Source organism: Epinephelus fuscoguttatus, linkage group LG1, assembly GCF_011397635.1.
Source record: "Epinephelus fuscoguttatus linkage group LG1, E.fuscoguttatus.final_Chr_v1".
NCBI classification, from domain to species: Eukaryota; Metazoa; Chordata; class Actinopteri; order Perciformes; family Serranidae; genus Epinephelus; species Epinephelus fuscoguttatus.
In genome coordinates, this window is record NC_064752.1 from 18,633,206 (window position 1) to 18,656,340 (window position 23,135).

The 23,135-nt window shown below is 43.5% G+C and overlaps 1 protein-coding gene across 1 annotated transcript; it reads right to left on the minus strand.

Annotated features, from left to right (window-relative positions):
• Nucleotides 1–5,161: 5,161 nt before the first annotated feature.
• ipo9 (importin 9) lies at nt 5,162–21,992 on the minus strand. The gene is made up of 24 exons (XM_049585609.1): nt 21,705–21,992; nt 17,437–17,498; nt 17,190–17,276; nt 16,846–17,047; nt 15,210–15,298; nt 14,974–15,060; nt 14,522–14,641; nt 14,170–14,270; nt 13,770–13,828; nt 13,520–13,671; nt 13,059–13,157; nt 12,372–12,478; nt 11,768–11,907; nt 11,285–11,447; nt 10,564–10,790; nt 10,124–10,272; nt 9,848–9,976; nt 9,389–9,664; nt 9,112–9,278; nt 8,718–8,851; nt 8,484–8,603; nt 7,948–8,055; nt 7,751–7,827; nt 5,162–6,028 (listed from the first exon to the last, which is right to left on the minus strand). The coding sequence occupies exons 1-24, from the start codon at nt 21,862–21,864 to the stop codon at nt 5,918–5,920; spliced, it is 3,126 nt and encodes a 1,041-aa protein (XP_049441566.1). The 5' UTR covers nt 21,865–21,992; the 3' UTR covers nt 5,162–5,917.
• Nucleotides 21,993–23,135: the final 1,143 nt, after the last annotated feature.

Consider the following 23,135-nt stretch of genomic DNA (forward strand, 5'->3'; position numbering starts at 1 on the left):
TATACTGGGAGAAAGGGAAGATGATGAGGAGAAATGGGAATCCGTGAGAAGCGAGAGATGAGAACGTGAGCGGATATAACATGCCTGAGACCCTGAAACTAGAAGTAGCATTAACTAACAGCTAAGCAGTGAAAAGGAGGGTGATGGCTGGTTCCATGTACTACGGGCTGTAAACAATAAAGGTAAGCATATGATTCTCTTTGTAGTGCTTTTTGAATGACTTGGTGATGGTGATGAGCCTCTATGAAATCGTGAAATACGCTGGCAATCTCAAGCGCTCTGTGGGCATGATTTGCATGCGTGCAATTAAAAAAAAATCACAACTGATTGTGTCCCCCCCAAACTTGTCATCAGATCTGCACCCATGCACACAGGTGACTGGCTTAGTCAATTTGTGAAGCTGCATGTAACATTTCTGTTTGCCAATTAGCTCAGTGAGATAGAGGATGGTTCTTGGTGTTGAAGATTGTGAGCTCAAGCCTCAGCTCCTGCAACATTTCCATATGAGAAATCTATCCAAACTTTTCATAAAGGTCCAGTCCCATGCCAGATGTCCTCAACTGGAAACACAAGACAGTAGTCCTGATGGTGGCGCTACAGCAAGCCTCTAAATTTCAAAACTTCAAAAATTCATAACAAATCAACTATATGTGCTACAGCTTTGGAACTTTCACTTTGAAATTTGCTTTTCCATGGCATGGATGGCTACTGTCTGGCACCCTGATGCTTGGCTTAGTCAATTTGTGAAGCCACACATGAACTGTCACTTGCCAATTAGCTCAGTGAGATAGAAGCCGGACCTCAGTCTCAGAAGTTGTGAGTTCAAGCTTCAGCTAAGGCAGAATGGACATTCTAATGTGACAGTCCTATGTTCAGGCATCATGCTATGTGGATTAGAGACTAATAAGGTTAAAATAATTATGATCCAGGCAGTTTCGTGGAGAGACAAATACTCTTTATCAACACTTTTCCCTGTTATCCCTTGTCTTTTTCCCTGTTTATTTGGCTTAGCTATCAGTCAATATGCAGAGTCTATCCAATAGCTACTTTTACATTTTAAAAATGTTTTCATCTTGCCTAATTTTGCCTAAAATTGTCCAGCCCCGACCATTGCTGCGCAGCAGCTATAATTATCATTTGTAATGTGAATGAAGCTTTTTGCTTGCGGTTTTTGAGTTACGACACACCTCGGGTTTCTGGACTCTTAAGTGCCTGCCATTTTTGCCAGAGCACTCTGAACTCCTCTGAACTTCAATTCAGAGCACAAACACCCTACGTCATCTCTTTCTTTGTCATCTTTTCCCATTGTACAATCAGATGACCTCCAAGGCTGCTCAGCCTCTGTCCAAATTGGTAATGTGTACTCCCCCTCTGCCCCCATCTTCTATGGTGTTCCTCAAGGTTCCATTTTAGGCCCAATTTTATTTTCAGTATACATGCTTCCATTAGGCTCTATATTAAGGAAATACAATATATCTTATCACTGTTATGCATATAATTTCCAGTTGTACCTCCCTTTGAAAAAGAGTCCCAAAAAAAGTATCTCAGGCCTACAACTTTTACAAAACTCTGCTGCACGCGTGCTGACGAAGACCAGAAGGCAGGCCCACATTACACCGGTTTTAAAATCAGTGCATTGGCTCCCCGTGTCTTTCAGGATTGATTTTAAGGTTCTTTTAATGGTTTTTAAATGTCTTAATGGTCTTGGGCCTTCTTATCTTACAGAATTGCTTGTATCCTATGAACCCTCGCAGACCCTGAGGTCCTCCGGCACTGGCCTCTTAATTATTCCTGAAGTCAGAACACGTGCTCAAGGTGAGGCATCTTTCCAGTATTATGGCCCCCATCTGTGGAATGGCCTGCCAGAGGACTTTTTTTTTTTTTTTTTTTTTAACCTTGTAAAGCACTTTGTGCTACATTTATGTATGAAAAGTGCTTTATAAATAAAGATTGATTGATTGATTGATTGATTGATTGATTTGAAACCATCAGATCCTTGCAGCATTAATTCACTATGACAATGACATAAAATCTTGGATGGCACGAAGCTTTCTCCAGCAGAACCATGACAAAACAGAGGTCCTTATCTTTGGCCCTACAGACATTTCTGCCTCTGTTACCAGTGCTCTTGGTCCTCTGTCTTCACATTTAAAATCTCATGTAAAGAATCTTGGTGTCATCTTTGACTCTGGCTTTAAATTTGATAAACAGATCAACTCAGTTGTCAGCTCAACCTTCTTCCATCTAAGATCCATTGCAAAACTCATTTCTGTCCGTAAAAGATTTAGAAATTCTGGTACATGCTTTCATCTCCTCCCAATTAGATTACTGTAATTCCCTCTATACCGGCATCAACCAGTCAGCTCTATCACGCTTGCAGCTCGTTCAGAATTCAGCAGGAAGACTCATTACTGGTACCAGGAGAAGTGATCACATTTCCCCTGTATTGGCCTTGCTTCACTGGTTACCTGTAAAGTATAGGATTGATTTTAAGACTCTCTTACTTGTTTTTAAAGCACTGCATGGACCAGCACCAGATTATATTTCAGAACTCCTCACCCCCTATTCCACCTCTCGTCCCCTCGGATCCACTGACAAATCACTGCTTTCCATCCCACATTACAAAGTTAAAAACCAGAGGTGACAGAGCTTTTTCAGTTGTTGGTCCGAAACTGTGGAACAGCCTGCCACAAACAGTTAGATCCTCACCCTCTATAAATATATTCAAAGCCCGGCTTAAAACCCTTCTCTTTGCCCTAGCTTTTGGTGCTACATCATGAGAACATTTACTGTCTTTAATGCTCTCTCTTTCCATCTCCTCTGTCTTTCCTTCGGTTTCGTTTTAATATTTTTTAATGGAATCCAGGCAATGGAAATCATCAGCCAAAGCATCTTACAAAATTTGTTAAATATTCATCCTTTCCATTGAATTTGCTCAAGGCATTTACAGTATGTATCATATTTTAAATCAGTCCAGGCTTTAAACAAAGCTGGACCTTATTTCTAAGACCTTTTGTACTGATGTTTTTAAGAATACCTGTGAGCAGGAACTCTACTGTTTTGGATGATTATTTTTCTTGATTGTGCATAATTGTATCCATTGTAAAACACTTTGGTCAACGATTGTTTTTAAATGTGCTCTATGAATAAAGTTGACTTGACTTGATTCGAGAGGTGGATCTTCTGTGGTGGTCACAAGTTTACAGTTGGTAAACAATGGAGGAGAAACTGGTGGTTGCGGTTGCTGGATACCCAGAGTTATACGGCCTGACGATAGACTGCAGGTTGCCCCGAGGCACGAGTCATCCTAAAATATGCCTGGAAACAGCCATTATGGAGGAGAAGCTCCTGGACCAACTGGTGGTACTCCCAGTGATCCACCCTCTTTTTTAGGGTCTCATGTACCCACACAGATCTGTTTCCCTGTGCCCGACATACTATGTGCTGACAGCCTCTCACCCTCAACCAGAGCTACAGCAAGTACCCTCTGCCTCAACACTTTAGGAACTAGCTACTGATTACTTTTGCAACCTGCAAAACACTTTCTTTGTGATTGGGGCCCAAGCAGTGTTGGGCAAGTTACATCCAAAATATAATACATTACATATTATTAGTTACTGTCATTTGAAAGTAATTAGTTACATTACAATATTACTATCTCTGAATTGTAATGCGTTACACTACTTTTGCATTACTTTCAACAAAATAGCCACAGAAATATATGACTACGCATTTAAAATGCTAAAATGCAGATTGTTGTAGCTGATTATTTACATTCAGTGGAGGGGAATGTAACATAATGACTGTGTAGGCCCCTAAAGCTACTAACAATTTAATATAATAGGCACAGTAAAGGCAATACAATAAGTAACAATGACTGTTAGAATCATACAAGCAGACAAAGGATCCAAAGGATTAAAGTCAGTCAGTCTGTCTTATGATAGAGATGCTGCAAATATTTAAAGTCTTGGCCTATTCATATGAAACAAAATAGAGCTAGAGCCCACTATAACATAACCTACAACCTTATGATATGACAAACAATCTTTTTCTTTTAGTTTCTATTATTTGTTCTACCTTGTCATTGCTGGTGTTCACGGGGATTTTGCTGACAAGCTTTCTGAACGCTGGCGATTCTACCGTTGATAGGGAGTGCATGTCTTCCACAATATATTTTGCCACCAGTCTCCTCACTTCTCTGGCTTCAAGAACCATGGCAGACCAAGAGAAACTTAACTTTTGCTGCTTTGTCTGTCCTGTATGCTCGTCCTCTTTTTTTTTTCTCTTCTCCGCAGGTGCATCTCTCTCTCTCTCAGCTTTGTGTTAGTGTGGCACCGGTCCAGGTGTTTCTTTAACATTAAGTTACACGTGCTATTTTTTGACGTCAAGAGTTCCCTCGGTGTCGCACACAGATTGCATTTTACAATTATGTTTTTCTCCTTCTCTCTGAGGAACTGAAAATAATGGGCGAATGTCCATCGCGCAAATGTAGAGTCCAGCATCGTGTCTGTTGTCATCTCAGCCTCAGCGAATTTCAGCAACAGGAAACAGCTCTTACTTGCGGCTTTTTTTCTGTTGTCGGGATGTCTCACGAGTCGTGGTGTTGGTGAATTCTTAAAACAACAGCTAATCGGGTTAAAATGCGTTGCAACGTGCGTTACTTAGATTGTAACGGGTAAAATATTACCGAAAATTTATTAGTAATGCGTTATATTACTGCGTTACAGCAAATAGTAATACATTACTGTAATTGCGTTACTTTTGTAACGCGTTACTCCCAACACTGGGCCTAAGACACCTTTGTTTTTATCACTTGGTCTGTTTGGAGAGGAGGAGACCTTTGCAGATAATTCAGCTCCCAATAAAAACCTCATGAACAATGAACACTGAATGAATTCTAATCAAGCGAAGTTTCAGCTGGTTGCAATATGCAGTCCTCTCCACTAGATGCCACTAGATCCCCTTATATCTCACACACTGGACCTTTAAAAGGTTAAAAAAAATGTACACAGTAGCAAGAGCATCTCAAGTAATCGTTCTTCCTGAGGGAAAATTACACATTTTCCCATTTAAGTTTCAGATTTCATTAAAAACGTGCTAAAAGAACCTGCGTACATGTTTATTCTTCACAGTTTAGGGAGACAAGAGAGGAATCTGGAGATCAATCTGGATATGTCGTCCTTTTGGGACTTTTATTTAGAAATTTTTTCCATCCCAAATTTTAATGGGTACAAGGAAATGACAAGGCTGTGAATCACCATGGCAACAGTGTGAATTTCCCAAATACCCACCGTACCCCGAGACACGATGACAGCTGGTCGAAGAGCTTTTCATTTCCTGTCAGAAACAGTCAACATTTTTTGTTCTGGAATATAAGGCCGCCAATGTTTCTGTCCCTCTCCGGTCACAGATCAGGACGTTTGTTTTAGTTTGATTTTTCCTTCAGATCAGTGTAACGTCTCTTGGAAGTGTTTTCCATGTTGCATTTTTACTGTTTATACTGGAACACAAAAATAACAGGTTAAGTTACAAATAGGACATGGCAAACTAGTCCGTTCATATTTCATGGTTCACCTGTCCCACTGTGACGCCGCCACCTTTTTATCCAATCCTCTCGTCCGGGCTGAATTTACTCTAAAATGGCGAGTCCTCTGACCTTCTTCAGGCAGTCTCTCACCTCGTCATACTCCTTGATTAAACACCTGCAAAGTCTTTTATCCCATCCTAAGTACGTAGAAACAGGAGTCATGGGTAAGTGCGTGTCCGTCTCTTTGAACTCTGTTTCCTTCGTCCACCAGGCCCATCGTCCCATTCCTCCTTCTTCTTTGCTGTGTTGTAAATTCATCATGAGCGCTTTAGTGATGGGGCAATAGAGAGAGTTTAGATGAAAGATGTGTCGGAGCGGCAGACGGCGGGGCTAGAGGCCTATAGACTGCAGGGTTTGTCTCTCGGCGCTGTTGAGGTGGCCTGAGAACATGCTGTAACATGGCTGCTGGGCGAATTGCGTCAGGAAGTCTGTCAGGTAAGCCTGGAAAACACAGGTGATACACTGCAGGTTAATTATAATCACATCAGCATTATTAAAGGGATCACACTTACAGGACACTGCCAAACTAATGCACATACACTTACTTACACTCTCACATACACGTGTTTAAGCCCTGTTTCCACCGAGCAGTACAGTACAGTTCAGTTCAGTACGCTTTTTCCCCTTTTCCTCTGTTGTGGATGGTACCAATGGAACCATCACCTCTTTTTTTGGTCCCCCCTCTGTTGGGGTAGCACACAGATCTGGTACTAAAAGGTGCTGTGGGGCGTCGGTGGCTTAGTGGTTGAGCAGGCATCTTCACTATCACTTCACTATCCTATCAATTAAAGGCAAAAATGCCCTAAAAAATATCTTTAAAAAAAAAAAAAAAAAAGTGGAGCTGTGAACACTGCAGTCTGTTGATTGGTCAATAGAGGACGGTCACTCTGCTCAGGGCTGAGTTGTGGCTGGATTTGTAACCACTGTTCATACCGAGAGACACTCTCACTGCAGCCTGTTTAATTTTGTTCTGAAAATGGCGGCATGCAGCCTCGTTCTGTGGATGATTAACAGGGTGCAGACTGATAAAGGAGGAAATACAGTGAGTGCTGGACGGAGCAGTGAGTGACAACAACCCCGCCCACATTTAAGAGTACTGTTTGCAGTGGAAACGCTAGGGTCTAGGTACCATGTCTGAAGGGTTACTTTTGGTTCCAAAGGTATCATACAGAAAGTGTTCGGTGGAAACGGGGCTTTATACTTGCCCATACTGACATAGTATCTGTATTTTAACTACTCTCTAGTGTTGTACATATCGGATCTATATCTTACCTCCAATTGTTAAGTCTACTGGTAAATGGTACAGCGCCTTTCTAGTGTTCAGGCCACTCACATCCACAGCAAGGCTATCATACAAGGTGCCACCTACTACTCACTTTAGACATTCACACACACAGGTGATGGGTTCAGTATCTTTTCCAAGGATTCTCAGACATGTGACCTGCTCTACCTCCTGAACCACAGCCACCCCATCTAGAGTTGGGTCAAATTCTGGTTTTGCTATTCCAGTCCGGTGTACGAGTTTAACAGGGTGTCTACAGGTAAAACCAACTTAAATTTAAGACTTTTTAAAACCAGCTTATACGAAATTTAATACCAAACTTGCAATGGAAATACACAATATATATATATTTTTGTGTTACACACATGTAAGTACTCTTTCCAACTAAACCACTCAAAATGAGCGGTAAGGAAAAATGACAACAATTGGGTGACTTCAAGGTTGATGTTAAGAGACAACAAAATCTCATCGCTGTCATAAATGCTATTTATTGGAATTCTTCAGCCTGTCCAATGATTGTTAACAGTTATTGGGTCTGTCAGGCTGGACAACTTTTTGTGGTAGTGTGACTAAAAATACACCCATTGAATCTGAATTCAAGACATTTTAAGACTTTTTAAAGGACCTGTAGACACCCTGCATCCATATCCGTCAACAGTTGCCCAGATAACTGACTATATCATGATATATTTTGATATCACAGCATAATATTAAATATATAAAGTGATAGATGATTTTCACCACAGCACCCCCTCCTACTGGTACAGTCTTCAGCTGAGTGATTAAACTGAGATCCTCCAGCTGAGGGAACGTCTCCTGACGCATGAACCCACACAGCTGCCTGACAAAACAATACATATGGAACTGAAAGTTTAGAGTACCTGCAGATCGATCTGATATATGGGGTCTTTCAAGGCATCTGGATCATCCTCCTCATCATCCTCGTAATAATCATCATCTGTAAAACAGGAACACATCTGGAAACTTACTGACCTGAAACAAACTCCGACTTTAAAGACAAGAAGAGAAACTGAAGACAGAATACGGGAATAGCTGATGCACTGGGGAGATACTGTACCGTATTTGTTGGAGGCGATGAGATCAGACAGCAGCTGCCCTGCAAGGCCTTCATCCTCCTCCTCATCGTCCTCCCCCTCTTCCTCCTCCTCCCACATACCGCTGGAATCTGAGACAAACAACAGCAGGTGACGGAACATGTCTGCTGTCCTGTTCTTTAGTTTACAAGCAACTAATACAACAAATCTGAAATCTTACAGCAGGTCCACAGCTTCACCTGCAACATATGACAAAATGCACTGCAACTACTTCACACTTCATTGATACGAAAATGAATCGTCCAGCCCTACTTCTGATTTGGATATATTGTATGACCTCACACTGCCTCTTAAAGTTTATAGACCTCAAAGTTAATTGAAACCGGGGCTTGGGCCTTGTACATGGGGCGCCTGCTCTACCACTAAGAGCAGGCGCCCCATGTACAAGGCTGTTGCCGCAGAGTTCCCACTGCAGAGAAGCCACAAGTTTGATCCTCTTAACTGTGTTCATGTCCCTTGCCATGTTGCCTATCAAAATATTTCTATTTTCTATATTTACCTTGGCTCCAGTCGGCTGCGTTCGCCCTGCTGGCGTTTGCCTCCACAACCGTCGACAGCTCGTTGATGATCAATTTAAAGATCTTCACTAGCAAAGGAATGTTGGTCCACCGCTCAGGGTCTGTGGAGGAGACATACATGATGAAGCGCACAAAGACACCGAGGTCAATGTTTGGATATCGCCGTGTGGATTAAATGTGATGTACAGCTGTCTCTATGTAATCTGCTGCCTTACTCTTAGCAGATTTGGAGCGTGTGCGGATGCCGTCTTCAGGGCTGTAGATCTCCTCTCCCTTCACCACGATGTCCTGGAGACGTTTGTCGTCAGTGTTGAGGCCGTGCTGCAGCAGCTTACAGAGCGCCACCGTGCTGCAGGAGTAAAACACAAAGAGGAGAAAAATTTAAGAGTTTAGTTTGTAATAGTTTTGTAAAGAATGAACAAAGCAGGCTTGCATTTGTAGACAGCTACAGCATGATGTGATTATGTCCGCATTAACAAGCTACTGACACACAACTAGTTTATAAACAAGCTTTGGCTGATGGTTCAACTTATCTGATGGGTTTACCTTTTAAAATGTTGTAAAATTATTACTTTTGAAGAACATTCATGAATAAAAATGCTGTCTGACCTGACTTTACCCTCGTACTGTCCGTAGAAGAGGTGCTGCCTGCTCATCCACTCTGTCATAACAAACTCCAGCGCAGGTTTCCCCGTCGGGCCGGGCAGGCTGCACAAGAACTCCAGCAGAGGCTCCAGCTGGGAGTGAACCAGGTGGGCGAACACCATGATCAGAGACTGCACGCAGAGGGAGGGAGAAATAATGAAGCAGTGAAGATACACCAACATATGAAAACAGAATATCAAACACATCAGAGACAGGTTTAATGTTAACATTACCCCCCTACCTGCATGACACTCAGAGTCTCAGCTTGCTGCATCTTGCTCAGAATCGCTCGGAGGATCTGGTCCAGCTGTTCGCCAAGCTGCGTTCCCGCCCGAGAGATCAGCGTGGACACCAGCCTGCCCACGAAGGCGGCCGTGAACTCGGAGGTTCGAGGGTCCAGCAGCTGGTTGACCACCTGCATGACGTACCAGAGGCCGCTGTTCCCCTGCTCGTCTCGCCACTGAGCGATCTGCTCAAGGGCGACGGAGACATACGCCCGCAGACACTCACCTCCGTTCTGGGGAGGAGAGGATGATGGTGACAGAGCAGAAGTAAAAAGATAATTAGAGGAGAGCAGTGCTGACACAAACTGTAGTTCAAGGAACAGTTCACAGGCGCTCATGACATCCTCATTTTCATGCTGCGTTCAGTGTGCTCGTGTCTTAATAAGATGCAAAAAGTTGACCTGTGTTGGGTGTACCTGCATTATGGTGTTGTCGTCAGTACGTAAGGTGCACTGTGCCACCACAGGGAAAGCCTGGCACACCAGCATCTCTGACAGAGGAGGTTTAGTGTTTCGGACGACTGTTGTCAGGATGTCGATGGACGTCTGTGGTGCAGCAGGAGGAGAGATAGAGCGTTTAAAATCTGTTATGAATCTCAGGAAACTAACTGTTAATTACATCACAAAGCAGAGCTGATTATTTGGGTTTGGTCCTGTAACATTTTTAAAGTCAATGTGCCACAGTCTACTCACAGCACAGAGTCCAGAAGGGATCTTGTCAGGAGGAGCCTGCATGATGCTGACCAGAGTGGGGATGAGACGCATCTGCATCGGGCCCTGGCAGCCTTCTATCTGTGCCAGTTCCTTAAAGATGTCCTGAGCCAAGGACGCAACCACGGGGTCTATGGAGAAGAGAGGAGACAAGAAAAGGTACGAGACAATTTAAAATCTATGTTCATTTACTCAACATGTCTACGTCTTCTCTGGAAAGTCTGAAAAAGTGGGTCAGAGAAACGGATTCGAGTCAATCTAGAGATAAGCTGGAAATTTTTAAGTCTCAAGTCTTGACAATGTGTCCTCCATTTAACCTTTAGAAGACAGGAGGATAAATTCAGAGAAAAGACATCAAAGGAAGTTGAACTTTAGAGTACAGTCTGATCAGTCTGATGTGGTCAGAGGAGCAATATCAGTACCATTGTTATACTTCAGGAAAATTGCGATGGTGAGGGGGCAGATCTTGTTCTCAGCGCTGGTGGTGAAGGCTGGGTCGACTGTGCAGACGATGCACAGAGTCTCCATGACGAGGGTGAGCACCTCTGAGCTGAACTGGGCGGCCAGTTGGACCAGTCCCTCGAGGATGCTGGGGAGGAAGGGCTGAAGGACGTGGGTGCTCTCTGACAGCTTCAGCTGATCACAGTACCTGAGAATGACATGGCGTCAGTGAACAGACAGTAACCACCAAACATCTTAATAATCACTTAGTGACCTTTTCAAACTCTTACAATGCTCACTAAAAGTTTAACATTAAATTTTCATGCATATCATGTCCACATGTTTTGGTGCTGCCCATCACTTGTTAACTTTTGGGAAGATATTTTTAACACAATTTGAACCATATTCTCTCACTGCGCTAGTTTTAACCTGCATAAAACTGGAAAAAAATCAGACATACTCTCAAAGGATCTAATTCTCTGCAACATGGACACCGTTATGTCTTTTATCTATGCATACTTTCAGCATGAACACTGAGAAGATCCAGGTGTTTCGATGCGATCACACACTAACAGTCTGACCTGCAGTTTCTGGCGTTCAGATACAGTTGTTCAGCTCTCTGTCTTAGATCATAATGATAATAAGAACACTCAGTTTGGGTGGCAGCACGGTTAGAAACAGTTAAGAAGACAGCTCGCTCACCCCCAGATGGCCCTGACCGCGGAGATGCGGACGGAGGGCGGCTGGCTGTCGTGGAGACCGCTGACGGTGGCCTGGAGAAACTGCTGGATGAGCTCAGGAGACATGGCTGCCGTGAAGCGACTGGCCGCCCACAGAGCCCGGCCAAGGAGGAACGGAGATGCCGCTGGCAAAGAGAAAGCAAAAACAAGAGATGGCGGTGAAGTGAAAAAAAAAAAATTGATATTATTAGAGTTATTAGATAATAAAGTGCTGTAGAAATCCATTATGTGCCTTGACAAAACTATTTTATACAGTCATTAACAAGGGCTTTAACACTGTCAATTTGTGTGTAAAAAGAATCAACAAACAAAGTTCATAAAAAAGGGAAAAACACTATTTTGTTTTTGACAGTAAACTGATCACTGTACACTTCAGAGAGTTGGTAGATTTTGAAGGTCTTCTTTCTGTGTCGTTGATCACTTCTAAGGTCAGTGTAGGACTCACCTGCCAGGTTGAGGTCGGCGAGGATAACGCTGGCCAGGAAACCGTGCATGTCAAACTGGATACGACCGTTTTTCACATTCTCTGTGATGATGGTTTTGACAGAGCCGAGCGCCAACATGCAGGCTTCATGGATCTTCCACCTGGTTGAGAAAAACACATAAACAGTATTTTTCCGATGCCCCTGTCACTGACAGGCCACTAACTATGGTGACGTGAAAATTTGAATGGCCCTATCTAGAGCCAGTGTTTGGTTTGTCTGTTCTGCGCTACTGTAGAAACAACATGGTGGCCTCATGGTGACGGACAAGGACCTGCTCTCTATATAGATATAAACAGTTCATTCTGAGCTAAGGAAAACACAACAACTCTTATTTCCAGGTGATTATACACTAAAGAAAACATACATAATATATTCTATTCCTGCCAATATTTCCCCTAAATCCGACACACTGGACCTTTAAAAGCACAGATGGCAGTTATTCACATTTAACTTAATCTTGCTAAGTCATGCTTGGTCCTCAGTGACCTCTGTTACAGCAGGAATGTGGCTCAGGCACTGAGATGTCGTCAGATACAGAAGTGTTGGTGTAGAGTTTCTCCTCACCAGTGCTCGTTGCCGCTGTTCTTGGCCTGCTCTGCCTCCTGGAGGTGTCTGGTCGCTGCCGCTGCCAGCGCTGCTGCGCTCTCATTCTGAAACTCTGCAGCAACAGCCTGCGAGCACAGGTCAAAGGTCACCATCATTAAGCACCACACACAAAGCGAGTCGATGAGCAAAGAGCTGCTGTGAAGACGACTGCAAACTTATAAATGTGTTTCTGACCCCTGTTTTACATGTGACAGCACCACGCAGCAATCTTATGATTCAACACTGCACAGAAACATCACTGCTCATAAGTAAACAACTATTTACAGGCGTTTTCAAGGAGCAGGGCAACGTGGGTCAACAGACGCCTCGAGTGTTTGCGGAGGCTGAATGTGTAGGAGAGGAAGAAGGAGAACAAGAAGGCGTGTTTGTCCAGGACGATGTGTAGAAACATTATTAGACCAGACTGTGACTGGAACTTGTTTATCATAAATAAAGACTGACAGATGGAAACCAAACATGTTAGATGTCACAGCACCGTCACATACCTTTTAGGCTAAAGGTGATTTTAAGGAAACTCACTCAGTTATACAGACTTCTCAAAGAATTAAGAAAGCACAAGCTGTAGCAAAGGTTGTTTGGTCTGTTGCATTCTTCACACAGATTTCTTGTGAATTTAGAAAAGGAGTTTTTAGGTTTCTCTCTCACCAGCAGCAGGTCCTGAGCAGAGATCCTGACGGAGTAGGAGAAAGTGTCGTCATCCTCATCCTCCACAAACTGCTGGGGGTTCGCTGTCCACACTTTGATCTGAAGAAACAAGATGGCAAATGACAGAGAATCATGTACATAATATAAATACACCAGTCCAGTGCTCATTGAAAATGTGCCTGTTCAGGCAGGTTGCGTGGCCTGTGGTATTACTGCTCATCAAAAGATCTTCACACTTGATGCTGTGCTTCTTTGGGTCCTAAGCAATACACCTGCCATGACATAGTTACGTCCCCTTGCATTGCTAAAGTATACGTGTCATTTTCTAACAAGAGAAACAAAAGCGTTCAATTGCCACTCTCTAGCTGCACTGTAATAAAGGCAATAAAACATTCCACAGCACATCTGCTCTGCATCCGTCGCGTCCTTACTGTATCCATGGCATTTAGTTAATCCCTCACCTGGTCCTCAGTGATCTGCATGTACAGGATGATGTAGTAGATGAGTTCGGGCAGGGCTTTCTTCACCGTGCTCTTGAACTTGTTGTTCTCCAGCAGTGTGTGGACAAACTCAAAGATGCTGAACACCAGGTTCTCAAAACCCAAAACCTCACCTGCAGAAATGAGCCAACGACATCAGAAGACTAAAAAAGGTGCCTCGAAATCAACACGTTCATCACATGGACTGCTGCAGTGAAAGCATCCTGCTCACCATCTGAGTCTACAGGGTCGTCCACTTCCTCTGTGTAGTTCACCTCTGTCCTCACGTAAGTAAACATCTGGTTAAGGAATACTGTTAGATTTCAGTCTTTGTCTCGACATGAGAGTGTTTTGATACTGCTGAGTAAGCGGGTGTTTCCCATAAACCAGGCCAAGCTGCTGCACTGAGGTGGATTAGTGGTCTAGAGAGGATGTTCTGCAACCAAAAGGCCACAAACTCGTGTCTCACATGTACCCAAAAGGAAGTAAAACCTCTGGTTATATATCATGTTTTCATCTCAGATGGAAGCCGCTCTCACTTCCTGGTCTCTAAACACAGCTTTTAAATCACAGACAGCAGCAGATATTACAGCATGAAATCAGCTGATACAGTCTGGCATTGTAAAGGATATAAAGCTGCACTCTCAGTCAGTGTGTTCCACACGATGGGTAATATCTGCTGCATGGAGGACACCATGGGTTTGGGGAAGTTCTTCACCAATGCTGTTACAGCCTGAGAGAGAGGATGAGAAGAAGAAGAAATATAGATTTAAATCGCAGATAGTTTGTTTGGTCTGTAGAGCAGAGTCCTGCATCGGGTCAGGAGCATTGATCAGCACATGGTTATTACAGGCTTTGCTGTTTCAGGTCGGGCTGCAGATCTTGTGTCACAGAACTAAATGGTCTTATGTGTGTCACAGTTTCAGTTCAGCAGCAGATCTGGAAAATCAGAGCCATGCAGGACTTTGCTGTGGAGTCTCTCACCTTGAGGACCTCCATCTTGAGGCCACTATCAGACGAGGGTCCATCGGGCATCTGTAGAGCCTGCACAAACGCTTCTGTGAACTGCTGCACCACGGGGAAAATCAGTGCTTTGGCTGCACCCTAGAAACACGCACACGCACACACAGAAGAGGTACAGTTACATTAATAACACTGTATTTTTATGTCCACGTCACTTCCTTTCTGTAAAACATACAAATATAATGTGACACAACATGAGGAGACTTTCAGAAAAAACTGATTTAAATGAATCCCCAGTCTGTCCTCTGTAAATGATCAGCTGCAGCTCAATCAGATTCAATATTTTCCATGTCGAAATAGTTTTATTAAAGTAAAGATGCTCCATTATACAATTAATATAAACTGAATTTTTTATGCAATGATTTATATAACATCTGAGAGAAAACCTTCACGTCTCATTGTGACCGTCTCACCTTCTCCAGCTCTTCAATAGCACAGATGAGGTTGGCACAGGTGGTGAAAATCTCCACAGCTCTGGATCGGGTACGGATACTGTACACCTGCGACAGTTAACGGACATTAAAACACAGTGCAACTCTCAACTAAGGCCATCATCTCCTTTTTTAAAACACAGAAACACTGTATAGTGCTAACAAATGTACAGTTTAACACTCTAGTTGCCGAGCAGAGATGAGAGTCGCATCAGTACCTCGGCCATAGTGAAGATCTTGTACATTTCAGGTAAGATGACTGGAGCCACCAGCGGCATCTGTGTATCAGTCACCTCCCGAGTAAACTCTGGACATAACAGACAACAGGTTGTTACATAACATTTACACATTCGCACGTTTCAAAGGGAGAGTTTCTACCTCAGGTGTTTACTTCTTTAAAGCAGGAGTTAACAAAACATGCAAGAAGTGAAACGCAGACAAATAGGAAAGGTTTGTGAGAGCTTAGGGAATAAAAAATGAGGGTGTGTAAACAAATATATGTTAGAGCTCTGGAAAATGATGGTGTGGTAAACATTTTTAAGTTAAAACAGAGTTTAAAATAAATGCAGCTTGCATGTTTTCCAACTTTAAAGGAGCTGTAGGTGACATTCACAGCATATCTATGATTCAGAGTCTGAGACAGGATTGCCTTTTTTACACTGCCCGTTCAAGGCGGGAATATCACTCTGTCATGCCACCATGCCCCTTCTGTGCATTAGGTACAATTGTGGAATGGGGAGACAGAGTGGTCTCGCCTTTAAGCCACCACAGGAGGGAGTAACAGCGCCGAAACAGTGTCTGTATAAACAGAACAGGCAGCAAGGCAGCAGGGCAGCAGGATGGGAGTGATGTTTTGACCACGTGTTACATATGCGACCCATCACAGGATATTTAAAAAGTAGCTGTTAGCAGTTGGCAGCTAACTCACAGAGGAAGCACAACAACCAAAAATGTCTGCAAATTGGGAAAACAACGCAGCCCAGGAGCTCCTTACCCTCTGAGCAGAGGACAAGATCAGCTGCCATATAGCACGGATGTAAATGATTGTTACTGACACATTAATGCCAGTGTTAATGTTTATAAAGCGCTGCTGACTTGTATGTTTTATGTCACACTAGAGGCCGACGCTGTTGTGTGTCATGTCACGCCCGTCAAGCCTCTTCTGATTCTGCAATGCCGGGATGCAGACACTGGAGTTGCATGATGCCGCTGTCATTTTGTTTGGTGTAAAAATGCAAAGCCTGCTTAAAGACGGGACTTAGTAGCCGCTCTGAAGTGCGATGTCTGTGTAAAAAGGGCTAATATAAAAGTTGCTAAACAGGGTGCTAGTAGCTAACGGTGCTAACAGCGTGAACAGTGCCAACAGAGCTGGGTCTGGACATCATTATCAGTGATAACTGTCATATGGGTACAGTGCAGAGCAGTGGCGATTAGCTGGCCAGTGGGACACACACTTAGGGACTCACATGCACACGTGGTCGGACCAGCTATCACAACAAAGAACAGAGAAGCTCGGATTACAACAAACACAGAGGGAGCGTGACTTCACTTCTGCTCAGGACGCCATTACTCCTCCACAGCACAAACTCCAGGTGTTTGCTGCTTTACTAATGCTCTGATGTCGTATACAGTTCCTTTAAGAACTTTTTTGACGCTGATAAAAATGATTAATGTTGAATATTAGCCCTGCCCTTACAGAAATTAACTTATAGCCTCATGAGTGCTGCCATCACTGCTGCTTTCTAAAACAAATATCACTCTGAAAATCTTGGTCATTTTCAAAGAAGGTTTGACATCATGTTTTCAAGGACATACGTGTACAGCTTCAGTGTGTGTTAATGTGTATCCTATTACCTGTGAGGACCCTCATGGCCCCGTGCACAGCATTGACATCTCCGCTGACCAGCATCTCCATCAGGAGGGTAAACAGCTGCGGCCAGGCCTCAGGCCAGTCCCAGTGGGCAATGGCCGACACGGCGTACGCAACACTGGAGCGGACTTTACTGATGGCCTCCCGCAGTCCGCTTGGCAGCAGCTCCCTGATGGCAGCTTTAGCCTGAAGGGGGACAACAGGAAGTGTGACAACATTCAGCGGAAAAAGTCCTCAGAGGTCAAATTAAATTTGTGTGTAAAAATACATTTGAGAGACAGAACGTCTGCTGGTAGCAAAGATGTATTTAAGGTGGAGAGTGGTTTACCTGCTCTGTAGTTTCAGGAGGCCTGAATTTCTCTGACTGGGAACACCAGTGAGTCTCCACATACTGCTTCAGGATGACTGAGGCTAACTGCAAACACACATGACAAGACAGGCACATGTTATACAGGCAGTCACAGTCACGACAAAACATATGCACATTATGACTGTCTGAGACCTTTATTTGACATGCATGTGTGTAGGCTGGACATCATTTACTCTGTTGTAAAGGCTACTATTTTTATGCTCACCTGACGGATTGCGAGTGCTCCCTGAGGATCAACTGTGAGTTCTGCCAAATGGACGCCAAACTCTACAGCAGCAAGGACATAAAGTACATTAGTGAATGCAAAAAATTAAAGAGAGCCCAAAACATACTTTATATACAAAGAGCAGGCTCAGTGTGTTGGCTATGGCAAGCCGGTATAGAGAGAAATTATCTAAAGGGTTTACACCCGTGAACTGAATCACCGCGCAGAGAGAAGTGTGCGTCTACTCGTTGACGAGAGGCTCTAGCTAGCTCAGATGCACCCTTCCTTCTGTATGATGATACGGTTGGCCACCGTAGTTCAGTAGAGTGAAAATAGTTCCTACATGAAACTGCTCACAACAAGGTCTTCAAATGTCTTTTTTGGCGCTTTGAGCACCACAAGCTGAGTGCCACCTAGTTCCATTATATTGGAGAGAAGGCAGACATGTCTACAGCTGATATCTCCAACACTCAGCAACTCACACCAAAACAATCTGGATTAATTAACAGCACTACAGGTGATTTTGTCCCTTTAAGTTGTTTAGATCACTGGTTCCCAAACTGGGGTTCCGACCCCAACTAGGGGTTGCAAAAGCCTCACAGGGGTCATGAGGCCCTTTTGAGACTAAGAAGTGTAAGTAAACCTTTAATAAAATATACAGTCGGCCTATCTGAGCATTTTGTTCAATTCTGTGAAGAAAATGACAGTTATTTTTTAAAGTTTAAATTATTATTCAAGATAAATGAAAATCTCACATGATAAGGGTCCTGTGATGACCCGAACACAAGTTACATTCACAGAGGCTTCATGCTCTGCTAAAAAGGCCTCATCCTGTATCAGAAAAGCATGCCATTTTAACAACCACAGAGCCAACTGAAGAATGGCCAAGCTTCAGGGGGAGGAAAAAACACTGAATTTGTCAAAAAAAGGAAGCCTATTAGGTATTATGATTATCAAAATTTAGAAAAATACATAGTACAAACAAAGAATCGTATAAAAAGCTCCTAAAATTGCATGCATGATGCAACATTCACAGCAAATAATCTGAGCAAATTTTATCCAAATCTCTCGTTTTACACAAAGTTATTGTGTTCAGTTATTGCGTTCACTATTTGGGTTAATTTTTCAATTTATCAGTTGTGTTATTGTTATCGCTGAATATACCCCTGATTTAGATCATTTGTTTCAACTTTGACATTGACGTTTTTCCCTGTTGAAACATGAAAATAAATGTTTTTCCCTCTTATCCAGAAATGAAACTGGATATTGCTTCTGGAATATAAAACAGCTGCAGCTACATGATGACAGAAAGGCACTGTGTGATGCCAAGTGAAAAAGAAAACACAAGAAAGCTACAGCATATACGCAGAACCAACATATTAACAGTCTCTTCGCTGGAGCTGAATATGACAAACGTCTGGGTGTCTTGTTGTGATCCTGTGTATGACAATGAATGACAATATAGGTATAATTTGGTTCCAACAACACTGAACAACTGATGAGCTCTAAAGGTAACGTAGCCCTCTGGTTTGAACCTGGCCTGACAGGCATGCAGAGTGTGAGCGCTAAATGCAGTCCAGGATCAGCATCACCCTCAGCTCTGATCCCGCTCGCTCTCACTGGGTTTTATGAAGGGTGACATCAGGCGCCAGAAGACAATGTTAATGCTGACAATCCTACAGAGCGTCTGCCTTAGAGAGGGGCCAGCGGAAAGGGTCAGCCTCGCTGCGACGCTGCAGTCCAGCCGACAGACAGCGCGCACAATTAGCCTTTCACCAGGGGCACGAGGACGGCAGGACAGACAATGGAAAGTCTAGTGGAGTGTAAGCTGCAGTCACTCCTAGGTACTGAATCATCTGTCCCAATAAAGGCCTTTATATTCAAATTAAAACACAGTGGTTTGTTACAGGTAAAATTTCCACAACACACCAACAATTGTTCACATAAGGTGTATTATCAAGTTCATGTCCAACATACTTGCAAATATATTTTGAGACAATTAATGACCATTTTAAAGCCAATGACAACAGATAATAGACCAATTCTGTCAGAAAACGGTTTATTCAACTTCTTATTTACCTACCAGAGGATAGAGTACTTAACTGGCTTAATTTTACAGCCGGTAGCTTTTGGTTACCATCATAACACTTCTATTGTTTTTAAATACTTACAGACGTCAGACACAAGGGGCCACAGATGAACAGGGACGTGCACGGATGGAAACATTACTTTTAACCAACACTACTTGGACTGGAGGAGCAGGAAAGAGCTCATTTTGGGCTGCAGCTACAGTAATGCACACAGTGGTGTAGCAGAGAGTATACATATGCCAGGGTTGGAAATGTACCGTTTTGCCCAGCCAACACTGCGGCTGATGGATTCTGAAATCTACCATCTATCACTCATAATCTTAAGTCTGTGCAAAAACAAGGAATAGACCAGTTAAACTCCACCTTGATTAAAGTTAGGTAAGCTTTTCGCCTGTTAGTTTCTTCTCTCTTCTCCCCCCATCAAAATGAAGGAGTAAAGGGAGGTGTGTACAGCCCGGTCCAGCGGGGGAGAGTTCAGTCCACACAGACGTCTCTCTTCTGCTCTACGAGTAATTCCCTCGTGCTAACAGGGACAAATATTTTCTAAATTAAATTAAAATTAAATTACATTACATTTTTTAGCTAGAGTTTGCCTCTTTATTAGGAAATGGGTGCACACAACATGCTGATAGAGTCAATTAAAAATTCATTCATAACTTTTTGTATAGGTCCAGCTTAATGTTGCAATTATAATGTGTGGCTACAGCACATTTGGACTGGCATCATGGCACACCAGTTGAGAAACACTGGTTTACAGTGTACCCACCCATCAGCCAAAAAGCCATTGAAATATATCCTCCTGAGACCCTGAGTCCTCATATGAGGACATCACATTTCGGGTTTACTTGGACCTTTTGTGCCATCTCACAGTAGTAAGAGCACAATACACTAATCCATGTAAAAACAAGATGGCAGCCATCTCTGCTTAATCAGTCTGCAGCTGATCCAAACACATATGTGGACAAGATCCAAAACCTGATCACACTGTATGGTTGAAACTTGGTTATTTCACTGTTGTCCCATTAGAGGACACTGGAACCTAATTATCGTTGACAATGTTTAGTTATTTATACTTATCGGGTCCTGCTGATCCCAAATAGCTAGGAGAAATCAAAAATGCATGCCAAATAAAAGTTCGAGTATACCCACCCTGGGGTAACCTCCCCATCTACCTACCACACATGCACCTGGTCAGATAACAGCACTAATTTAAGTACAAATACTTTATATTCAGTAACATGTATACATCATGTATGCATGGATTCATGGTTTACATGATGTCTCTGAATTTCTTGCCCTCCAGCAACAAGACACTTGTGGACTGTAGTCCTCTTTGTCTGGTGTCTCCTGATGTTGATGCGGGAAGCTGGCAGCCCTGAAGGCGGGATCCGCTGGACAAGCCCCTGGGAGACATCTTCGCGGGAAAATCTGTCATCAGGCATCCGGTGGTTGCCATAGCGACCGTGGGATAAATTAGTAAGATTCAGTTTTGGTCGTAAATCCCTGGGTTATCATCAAACTGTAGCTTTTAATGAGTATACACGGTTTAATTAGCAGTTGGTGATAGTTAACGATTCTGTTGCCATGATTCCGCCGTTGCCAAGTGACGTTATCAGATTCCAATGCGCTCGAGACCAGTTTGTGTTGCTATAGCTTCAGAATTGTGCCAGTATTTAAGCTAGTTTCCGACACATAACGTCCGAGGGGAAGTAATTTAACGCTAACTGTGCGTTTTTACTGAAACAGGGGAGCAAAACAGTGTCCACCCTGTTGCTGTGCCGCTGAGGCCGGGGTCCTCACAGTCCCCCATGTGCTTATGAACTTACTAGCTAACGTTAATGATTACAGTTGTGACACCGATAGCTGTGACTCGCGTCAGTTTGAGCCCGACATGGCAACCACCTCTCAGCTCAGGTAAGACAGCACGTTCTCACGAGCTTTCAAGCTAACTTGGTTATCTCTAACTTCTGGGAAAATGGCCTACTAGGAGAGAAGACAGTTCCCCGGCTAACGATTGGGCTGTTAGCTAGCCAAAGTTAGCACTGGTGGAAACAGCAGACAGCTGTCCGCGTGCTGCTCGTCTCTGAAGAGGCCCGTGCCGTTAACGAGCGAGACCACCGGGCAGCTAAGCCTCCGTTAACTCCCTCAAAGTCGCGTTTAGAAACAGCCACCACTCACCCTCTGTCACTTCCAGCACTTTGACCTGCTCCTCCGCGGCGGCGCGCACTTCTTGAACCGGGGACAGGATGGCCGTCAGGGTCTCGATCAGAGCCTCTTTGAGTCCCTGCTGTACCGGGCCAGCGGCCGAACCGGACCGAGCGCTACCCGCCGCACTCATGCCTGCTTGTTTCCACCCGCAGCCCGCTATAGAGTCAGTCCAGCACCACCACCGCCACCCGGGGAGGAGCAGAGAGCCACAGCCACAGAGGCGAAGCGCGCCAATGCATGGAAACGTGGAGGCGGGGCTTAGCGGGAAGGAAGCACATTTTTTTGGTCGTCCGGTTCGGCCCACGTGTTTTGTTTTCAGTTTTTTGGGTTGTCTTTGTTTTTGAGCTGTGGCTCCCTCTTGTGGAGTGGGGGAAAATGACGCCTTCAAGTGCTGTCAGAGGTCTGAAATATTTCCGGGTCACTATTGGAAGCAAATAATTTAGTTGATAAATGAAATAAAATACCAGGAAAGTGGATTATATTGCCACTCTGGATACACTAAAACATGTAGGCCGTAAGAGACACACAGACAGTTTTGTTGTCTAATTAAAGGTTTTACATAAATATATGCAGTGGTGCAGTAAATGATATACAGGCTATACCCACCTCTTTCACAGCATACACACCTATCAGCCAAAAAGTCATGGGAATATGTAAGAGAGTATGCCCACCTTCTCCTTGGAAACGCCCCAGTTAGAGTAGGCTCCCCAGTAGTGAACCCACCTCAACAACCACTACTACACCACTAAAATATGTAATAGAAATTTAGTCACATTATAACAACAGGAAAATTGACATTAACTTGTACGTCTAAACCAGATTACGTTAAAAATATGCTGCATTAGTATTATAATTACACAAAATTTGTTTCAGTTGTTACCTGACACGCTTAGGCCTCCGTGGTCATTATGTGGAACATTTGATACTCAGTTTCTGTACCCTTATGTTCACCTTTGGGAATACTCCACCTATAAAGGGGTGTCTCTCACCTTATCTCTCCCCTTTTGCTGTTGTGCTCCCTGGGAGAGGTAGGCAACATTGCTCTCATAGTATTTTCCAAGTTTTAGTGCTGTTAAGCTGTCTATGAGTTCATTTTTCAGACTAAACTTATTGTATAATATGCTAACATATTTCCATGTCACTTAATTTGTGTAGGGACTCGAGTTATATGGTCGTAATTGTAAGAGGATACTGGAGAGGTTTCATTTGGTTGCAATCACTGACCTCACCACTAGATGCCACTAAATCCTACACAATGGACCTTTAAGACAGGCGGGTATTTTGACGTCTTGCTGTCAGGAATAAATGGAGATTGTGTGTTGAATGTGTTAAATACCTGCTTTGACATCACTGATTAGGTTGTAGCCAATGTTCACTATACAGCAAAAAGTATGGTGACGT

Bases quoted from the DNA above. Each gene is read 5' to 3' on its own strand.
- ipo9 (XM_049585609.1), bottom strand. From the start codon at position 21,864: ATGAGTGCGGCGGGTAGCGCTCGGTCCGGTTCGGCCGCTGGCCCGGTA. The intron at 17,499-21,704 runs GTGAGTGGTGGC...TTGCTGCTGTAG, and splicing joins AGTGCTGGAAGTGACAGAGG to AGTTTGGCGTCCATTTGGCA. The intron at 14,271-14,521 runs GTGAGAGACTCC...CCTCTCTCTCAG, and splicing joins TCAAGATGGAGGTCCTCAAG to GCTGTAACAGCATTGGTGAA.